General features: G+C 48.9%; 1 protein-coding gene across 1 annotated transcript; it reads left to right on the top strand.

Moving 5' to 3' along the window:
• Positions 1–2693: 2693 nt before the first annotated feature.
• RPS7 (ribosomal protein S7) lies at positions 2694–8281 on the top strand. The gene is made up of 7 exons (XM_036881803.2): positions 2694–2798; positions 3015–3095; positions 3230–3301; positions 4031–4174; positions 5026–5090; positions 7442–7592; positions 8170–8281. Exons 2-7 carry the CDS (start codon positions 3021–3023, stop codon positions 8245–8247), a joined length of 585 nt encoding a protein of 194 aa, XP_036737698.1. The 5' UTR covers positions 2694–2798; positions 3015–3020; the 3' UTR covers positions 8248–8281.
• Positions 8282–8834: the final 553 nt, after the last annotated feature.

Raw genomic sequence — 8834 nt, 5'->3', positions numbered from 1 at the left:
ATAACATTTCTAATTGGCTTTAGGAAGTTTCAATTTGATTAGTATTAAAGTAATGGATACTTACCTTTACTCAGAATTCTAAGAATTTGGAATTCTACAATTTATGTCTCATGTAACAGAAAATGATACTAGTAATATATATGAAATCTTTTGTCCCATACATGAGGATTTTTAGATGAAATTCAATAATCAGTTTTCACATATTGTCCTTTGCCAGTTATATGAAATTCGCATGTACTTAATCACTCTTTGAGCCCCCTGCAGGCAAACTGAAACCCTTGGTTGGCAATGGGTGAGGAAGAGAGAAGCAGCCCCCATGTCCAAGAGCCCAGGGGCACCTACAGCAAGTCTTGGCTCTGTGCTGTTGAGTACAAGTGATTTCAGAGAATATCAACTCAAAAGACGCCAGTCTGTGACCTCGACTGATGAAGACCATAACAAGACCCCTGTGAAATCTGAACACAGAAAAACATAAACAGTGTCCAAGCTAAAAAATAGCAAACATCCCTTGCTCTGGGTCCATAGGAGTGACACCTGCCTCTCTTTCAATTTTAGCTGTAGCCTTGGTCTAAGTCTGCTCTTGATATAAATGAGATTGATTAAAATATAATTTTTTGCAGCAAATCCTACAATATGGGCACCAATTCTATTCCTCAGCCCCATTGCTCATCAGCAGGCTGTCTTTGAGATAGGGCAGGGACATGAAAGAAACATCATTAGTATTTCCTACCTATGATGAAAAATGCCAAAATATAAGCAGTACAGTAACAGGAGGGGCCCCATCTGAAGAATAACATTCTATTTTAAAAACCAGGGAGTTAGGAGGTTGTAAGATTCCTAACATATTCTTTGGTAATCAGCCAGCAACCTATCTTAAGGCAGGACAAGAGCCCTAACTGATATGTTCCCAGTTCCCATATCTTGGAGAGGGCTACTGAGATCTCTGATTTGGGCTTGCAAATTCCTGTCGCCTGGGTGACAGGACAGGACCGCAGCTGTGGATTCATACTCTTTAGTAGCCTGTCTGAAAATCTCCTTTCTTTGCCTCTGAATGTTCTCGGAACTTGATCTTCCTCCAGCCAGTGCTGTGTGGCTCCCCCAAGTCCTGGGGTGGTAGGGACTTAGTTCCCAGTCGTGCAGATGCAAGCAGACACTGGACACCAGGGTACTCCGGCTTTATGAGTTGGGAAGGGAAGTGCCCCAAGCAGAGCAGTTCAGTAGGCTTCCCTTTCCTCCCTCTGTTCTTCCTTGCTTTCCACTGCCTGCAGGCTGCTGCCATTCACTGCTACTCTCACTTCTAATATTCTTTCCTTACCTACACTCCTCAGACCTGTTCAAGAGTTTTCTCCTTCAGTCAAGAACCATTCCCCCTCCAGGATGAAGTTTCATCTAGTCCGCAAGGAGAAACCTCCCTAGATGCAGCTACCTGACAACACCTTGACCTCTTCTCAGCCTCTAGGTCAGCCAGGGTGGGTGTCCAGGGGCCTCTCAATTCTCCCTCGCTGCCCTGGTCCAGATGGCCCACTCAGGAGTACTCTTGGGGATAAGGACAGATGACAGAATCATTTTTAACATTTGGTTTACAGATGGATTTCCTAATATAGACATTTCTCATTGTGTGCTTCGCCTACTTTGCACCACTTTAGGGCTTTCCTGACCTTCCTTGTCAGCAGACGGATTTCGGGAAAGCTAATGCCGCCTGAGGCTAGAAGAGAAGAAGGGCCTCATTATGTAGCATCGATGATCATACAAGTAAAATTGGCCCAAAGTACGCAGAAAAATGGCTGTCATCAAGCCTGTGCACATGAGCTGAAGAGTAGGAACGGAGTTATCGTCAACCCTTGTCTGTGGATGAACAATGCAGTGCAAGTACATTTTATTTTAAAAACCAGGGAGTTAGGAGGTTGTAAGATTCCTAACATATTCTTGGAGATGCACGGATCACCTCAGCTTCCTTGGCTGCCCTTCGGTTATTTCCATTTGCAAAGGGCTTCCAGGGCAGTGGGTGGGGCTACTTGCTAGAAGTTGATATATTGACAGTAATGCCAATTTAGCAGCCAACTGTGAGGTCGAGTCAGGTTATTTACGCTCAGTAGCCATCGCTATATCGCAGCCCAGTGAGGAGTCTGAGAAGTCTCAACAGGTACCTTCGTCAAGCCAGTCCTAAGCAAAGCCGGACTGCAGCGTCTCCAATCTGCTCTTTGCAATGGGCCCCCTGCTTCCGGGAGCGGAGCGGCCCCCCTCCACCGGCCGGGGCTGCCCCAGCGCGGCGCCCCCTACGGCGCCCACCGTCGCCCCGGGCCCTGAAGGCCTGCGCGCCCAGAGCGCCTGACTCGTGAGGCACTTGTTTCCCAAGAGCTTTGCCAAGCATCATCTCATTTGGCTCCCTGCAGGCAGAACGGAACCCAAGCCTCGGCTTTCTTCCCACTGCTTGGGCAGTTTGCCTTTTTCAAACTCCCATCTTCGTGGGAGCCCAGGTTGCGTTCCCAGGTTTCTGCTTCCAGCCCAGACCCGACTTGGCTGCACGGCGGCCGCCTCCGACCTCGAGGTCCGACCCAGGAACTTCCGCGCCCGGTGCCAAAGAGGAAGTGCCTGGGGGAAAGGAGTGGCCAGCGCACAGATCCCCCGACTCCCTTCCTGGGCTTTTCTAGGCTTCCGTTTCCCAGGGTTCTTCCGGTCTCCCTCCTCGCGCTGTTCCCGCCTCTTCCTTTCCGCCTCCGGGATTTGACGGACTCTCGCGAGACCTCGGTCTCTTCCCAGACCGGCGCCAGCCAGCGGACCTTGGCTCTCTCACTGAGGTATGTCGGCGGCGTTCTCTGTGCGCGAGTTTTCCGCCGACTTTGAGGAAAGCACGCGCGGGGGGCAGCTCCGGAGTGTCATGTGCTGCTCGCCGGGCGGGGATACGGCCGATTACCCGGCCAGCGCTCCCGGATGGCCTCTGCGGGGGGATGTCGGGGCCCGGCCCGGGGCGGCGGGCGTCTGCGGGCTTCAGCCTTGGCTCCCTGTGCTTCTAGGAGGCCATGTTCAGTTCCAGCGCGAAGATAGTGAAACCTAATGGCGAAAAGCCGGACGAGTTCGAGTCGGGCATCTCCCAGGTGCCGGGGGCCGGCCCGGGCGGGGGCGGCATACGGGGCCCCGGGGTGGGGGGCGCGGCCGCGCGCGGGCGGAACCGGGCCGACCCGGCGGCGTGCGGGACCCTGAGGCCCGGCCGGCTTCCCCCTTCCTCTAGGCCCTCCTCGAGCTGGAGATGAACTCGGACCTGAAGGCCCAGCTGCGGGAACTGAATATAACGGCAGCCAAGGTGAGTGCGTGTGCCGAGGCCCCGGGGGAGCCGCGCAGCCCGCTTCCTGAGCGCACGTGGGGGCGTCCGGGTGGCCGGGGCCGCTGCCCGCATGCCCGCGGCGTGCGGCCCCTCGGCAGGCGTGCCGGGACAGCAGGCGTGTAGGTGGGCGGTGTGTCAGGTGTCCGGGGGCCCAGCTTTGTCCCCTTTGTCCCGGAGTGAGACCGCCTTGCAGAAAGGTGAGTTCTCGGAGGGTCGCGCTTACCGTTGACTTGAGAGAGGTTTGCGCTAAAAGTGAACACGTCTTGCAACATTCAAGGTTAGACTTCTTAGCTTCTAATTTGATTACGTTTACTTTGTATTCAAAAGTGGTACATGTTACTGGAAATTAATATTTTTGAATTCATGGCTGGATAAAGTAACATTGGACAGTTTTAGCGTTTGCAGAGGCTTGTGCAGAGGACAGCCAGCCTCTTTTTTGCTTGCAGTTTACATTTGTTCCCCATAGTGGAATGTTACACAGCCTCACAGAGTTTTTTGTGTCACTTTTGTGAGGCATGAGGAAGCCTGCCAGTTGAGTTGCGGTACCCGGCAATGAGAAACGAGCTGGAACGTGGTTTAAAAAGGAGCTCTTAAATTCAGGTGTCCGTGTACGACAGTGTTCACGTTCAGTGTTGTGCTCAGTATGGTGCTTGAGTGGGAAGAATGGGGTTATGAACTCAATAGTGTGATTTTTTTTTCCTTCCTTAGGAAATTGAAGTTGGTGGTGGTCGGAAAGCTATTATAATCTTTGTTCCCGTTCCTCAACTGAAGTCTTTCCAGAAAATCCAAGTCCGGCTAGTTCGTGAATTGGAGAAAAAGTTCAGTGGCAAACACGTTGTCTTTATTGCTCAGGTAGCTGTTGTAATGTTGAACATATTATTTTGTGAGTTGTATGGAAATTACTTGTGTTTAGATTTTGTGTTGGTGGTTGGAATAATTAAAGTAACCCTTGGTGCTGGGGAAAGTTGTGCTTGCAATGGGTTAAAAAGGTAAATTTCTGCTGTTAATGTCAGAGTAGTCTCTTGTGTTTACAGTAGCATAAGTGTAGTGGATTCTTGGGCGATCAGACTGAGAGGTAGTTGATCTGAGCCCTGATTTTTCTGCATGATAGACTCACCTGCCTGAGGCTCCTGACTGTCAAGCGAGTCAGAGCCAAGCTTGGGAGGAAAGGGGACGTAAGGGATAGTTCGTAGGAAAGAGGGCCAACAGCTGGTACCTACATCCACCACGGTATTTCCTAATGTAATGGCTGAATTGCTGTGTTGTACCTCTGAAACTAATATGCCATATGTCAACTGCACTGATGTTAGAAGAAGTAAATATAGTCAAGAAAGTTCTGTTGGAAGGTTCAGATCTGGCCTTGGTGCATCAGAAGTGTGGGGACTGAGGTGGGAGGCTAACGAGGAGCGAGGAGTCTGGCCCAGCAGGCATGTCACTGCTGATCTTGGCAGTGGGACTGATTAAATGTGGAAAAGCGAGATCAGTCAAATCACGGTGCAAAGTGATTTTTCCCAGTATTATATCAAGGGTTCTGAAAGAATTGCCGAGAAATGACAAAGTACTTCGTGGGATTTCTCAGAACTTGTTGCTCTAGGTCGCTTGGCTTTCTAGATAGTCTTTTTGCCTTTAAAGCAGGCTGACCGTTCTTAGCTTCCTGCCAGCTAAGGTTTCTTGTTTTATTTTTCCACAATACTACCTTTTAGAGGAGAATTCTGCCTAAGCCAACTCGGAAAAGCCGTACAAAGAATAAGCAGAAGCGTCCTAGGAGGTGAGTTTTTTATCAGCATTAAAAATGTATGCAGCACTCTTACTAACAATTCTTCGTTTCCATGGGTTGATTGTAATTAAGAGTTGTAGCCTATTTCTATAGTTAGATATTGGTGTTTAGGAAACCCATTCACATGGGAATTTTTAGTGAGTAACTTGTGTTTTCTATAATTATATGTAAAATGGTTTAAAATTCTGGCGGCAAGAACGACATGTACTCCTGTAGATGTATAATAGGTCACTGCCGTCATGAGAGGTGAAGTTTTGCTCAGCGTCTCTGGCCGAGACCAGAACAGTGAGACGGAACCGTTCCGTCCGTGCTGTGGGGGAAAGCGCACCAGAGTTTCTTGTTCACTTTGCATTTTCGCTGTGAAACGAGGCAGCAGAGTTAGCTTTTCTGTTGGTGACGTCGTGGGTTGAACCTTCTTTGTTGTAGGTTAGATGCTGATGGACAGCTTTTACAAACTTGATTGACCTAGAGGTTACCTGGCATATACTCAGTATTGGTAGTTGGCTCCTTCATCTAGGTCTTCTGGTTTTTGTTAAAGTTCCTGGTTTCACTGACTTGGGTTATCGGCTCCCTGCAGCAGGTGGTGGCACTTTGTCCTGTGTCCCGTGTGGGGATGGGACGGGAAGGGAGTAGTGGATGAGCTGGAAGGCAGGTGCCAGGCTTCGAACTGGAGTTACATGGTTTTAGTACTTTGAACTCGTTTTATGGGCAGTTGGAGTAGCATGAGAATTTAGGATTTTTTTGTTGTATTCTAGATAGTTTGCAAGAGATCAAGATACAGGAGAAAATAGAACATTTAGTTTGTTAGTCATGATACTTAAAAAGTGGTTTTGTAATCTCAGTACTGAGGACCGGAGTTAGGACTTGAGTATAAAAACAGACCCTTTGCTTTGCCCCCAGCCAGGGGACTGATTCCCAAATCTGCAGCCTTAATTCATCCTTATCCCAAACCTGTGCTTCCCACGTTACCAGTACGACTCCTGTTCTGGGCGACCTCGAGGCGTTTGAAGTCTCACTCCCCTTCACACAGAGACCGGCTGGTGGGCCTCAGTGGTTCTGCTGCGTTCCTGTTTCCTGCCCTCAGATTTGTGTTCCTCCTTCAGTAGCCATCTTTCGCCTCAGATTATTAAATGCTGAGATAATCAGTTTTTTCTTCTGTTAAGCCGTTCAGCAGTTTGTGGTCATCGCGTTGCTGTTACTCTTTCTCTTAAGAGGCCTTAGTGTTGGAATCTGAGGTGACGCTAGGCTAGCTTTGATTCCATCCTAATTTATGTTTTAAAGGAAGTAACGTTTAGGTTTCCGTATCTGTGTGCCTTCCTAGCACTGTGAGAATTAAGAATATGCTTAATTAGTGGGTAGCACTCAGATCTGTCGTATTTGCTTTCTGAAAAGGAACGAAGGCTTTGGGAAGTGGATTTCCTGTGAGCTTTTGCTGCCTGTGGCCTTGGACCACTAAGACCTTTGTAGTCATTTGAAAGTCCCTGGAAAGTGTGTGTGGTGTGTCTGGGAACTGCCACATGGGAAGTGAGGGGATAGCATGTGGTCTGCGGAGGGGTGACAGCCCTAGACCAGTTCCATGACCAGGGCAGCTCTGTACACGCTGGAAATACACCTGTCTCTTTGTTCGCTCGTTCCTGATGTCTGTGATGCGTCGCAGGTACCTTTAAAGTTTGGGATCCCAGACCGTGAACTTAAAGTAACACCAGGAGAGTAGCAAGATTCCATTGGCAGTTTGAGGGAATGGGGTGAAAACTGGGGACCTTCACAGGCGGGGAGGGGCTGTTCTAGAGCTGGTGACGGAATAGAACCTTTTGAGGTAGAGAATATTTTATTTGGTCAGTTGAGAACAGGAAAGAGTGTGCTGTTGCAGAGGCCAAGGAACGCTCTTAAAGGATCTTTGGTAGGTAGATTATGTGATCATGTCGGTATGTTAGGTAATTTGACAATGTGGTTGGGGGACAGTTTTGGACATGAGCAACACTAGTGAAGGGGTCACTGCCATAATTTAGCCGGGAAGTCATGCAAATAAAAATAAATGAAATATGTGTGAAACTCAGAGTCTTTGTTAGTCTCAGTCTCCTGTTCCTGGGGATGGTTACTCAGAGTTGGTGCGTGTGTGCGAGGTCCCCCGTTAGAGCCTTCTGGAGCACGCCGACGGTGTCTGTTACCTGCTGTGGCTCCGCAGCGGCTCCTGTGATATAGCAAGCGTAAGCAGCCTGCTTGAGCCGGTGTTGCTGGGTTTCAGGAATGGGGCGTTGCTGCTGTTGATGTCCCAGGTGTGCTTAGGGCTCACAGATGGTGGCCTTGCAAGATTTCTTACCCTTGTCGCCGTGCCCTTCAAGCCGCACCCTGACAGCCGTGCACGATGCGATCCTGGAGGACTTGGTGTTCCCGAGTGAGATTGTGGGCAAGAGGATCCGCGTGAAGCTGGATGGCAGCCGGCTCATCAAGGTCCATTTGGACAAAGCACAGCAGAACAATGTGGAGCACAAGGTAATAGGTTAGCGTTACTGTGAGAGGCCCAGACGCCGTGAGGTTGCCTGCAGCCTCGGTCTGCACCCCGCCGAGCCAGTGCCTCTGAGCTCAGGACCAGCTTGCTTCTCCTCTGGTCCTCGGCCCACTTCCCTTTGCATTGTGTGCGGGGTTTGAAATCAGGGATGTTGTAGAAATTGGAGTTTTTATCTTTTAAGTTACTAGAAGAATGGAAGTAAAGTATTTCCACCGTCTGCCTTTCAGTTAGGCCATGCTCCTTTAGGGTGGGGCAGTGGTGGATTAGAATCTGGGAAGAGCTGCCACTTGACTCCTTCCTGAGGCGTAACTGATGTGGACGCCTCCTAGGCCCCAGGGGCTCTGTCCATGTGGCCCAGGGAGCACAGCTCTGGGGTGGGTAGTGTGGACACCTGTCCCCCAATGTTGGTGCATGCGGAGGGCATGTCCGGTGTATTCCTGTTTGCTCAGTCGCTGGTTGCTGAGGAGAAAGACCATCTGGGCATAGTTTCACAAAGAGACTTCAGGATGAACGTGTGTGTTTGTTTAAAAATTGTGTGATGAATTATTTCTTTCCTTGTAGGTGGAAACTTTTTCTGGTGTCTATAAGAAGCTCACAGGCAAGGATGTTAATTTTGAATTCCCAGAGTTTCAGTTGTAAACAAAAATGACTAAATAAAATATCACTCAAAATACTCTGCTTAGGCATGTTTTTCAAAGCTGCAAAGAGGTGGGTATACACTTGTCTGCATCATTAGTCTTGGGTGCTGGCTGGAAGGTTTTCAACCAAGAGGGTGCCTGTGGTTTGTGGCAGCAAATTTGATGCATGGGGGGATATGCTCGTATCCAGTTTTGTTGTAATACAGGTAATCCTATGAAATTGCTTAAAACATGAATATTGGCACTTCCATGTGGTTTGACCTAAAAATACACAGGTCCCAGAGGTACGGATGACAGGAGTCACATCAGCCTTCAGCCTTGCTCCCAGCGTGCTGCAACTGGTCCGGAAGCCATACTACAAAGGTAATGGAGTTTAGAGGAAAGGACAGCTTTCAGAAATACCTCAAATCAGGCCAGCAAATTCATTGAAAACTGACGTGATAGAGACTTTCTTCCCAAGAACAAAATCTGGAAGTAATGTTTTATTCATTTAATTCTTTTTATTGTGGACAAAAACACACAGAAACTTGATCATCATACCGATTTTTAGGTGTCTCGTCCGTTAGCCTTAAGTGTATTTACATTGGT

Source organism: Manis pentadactyla, chromosome 2 (assembly GCF_030020395.1).
Source record: "Manis pentadactyla isolate mManPen7 chromosome 2, mManPen7.hap1, whole genome shotgun sequence".
Taxonomy (NCBI): Eukaryota; Metazoa; Chordata; class Mammalia; order Pholidota; family Manidae; genus Manis; species Manis pentadactyla.
Note: the sequence above shows the minus strand (reverse complement) of the source record. Positions and strands in the feature narration are given on the sequence as shown.

What these genes read in the sequence shown, in the direction of transcription:
- RPS7 (XM_036881803.2), top strand. Translation starts at nt 3,021, where the DNA reads ATGTTCAGTTCCAGCGCGAAGATAGTGAAACCTAATGGCGAAAAGCCG. An exon ending in TCGAGTCGGGCATCTCCCAG is followed by an intron (nt 3,096 to 3,229) that starts GTGCCGGGGGCC and finishes CCCTTCCTCTAG; the next exon opens with GCCCTCCTCGAGCTGGAGAT. An exon ending in AGAACAATGTGGAGCACAAG is followed by an intron (nt 7,593 to 8,169) that starts GTAATAGGTTAG and finishes CTTTCCTTGTAG; the next exon opens with GTGGAAACTTTTTCTGGTGT.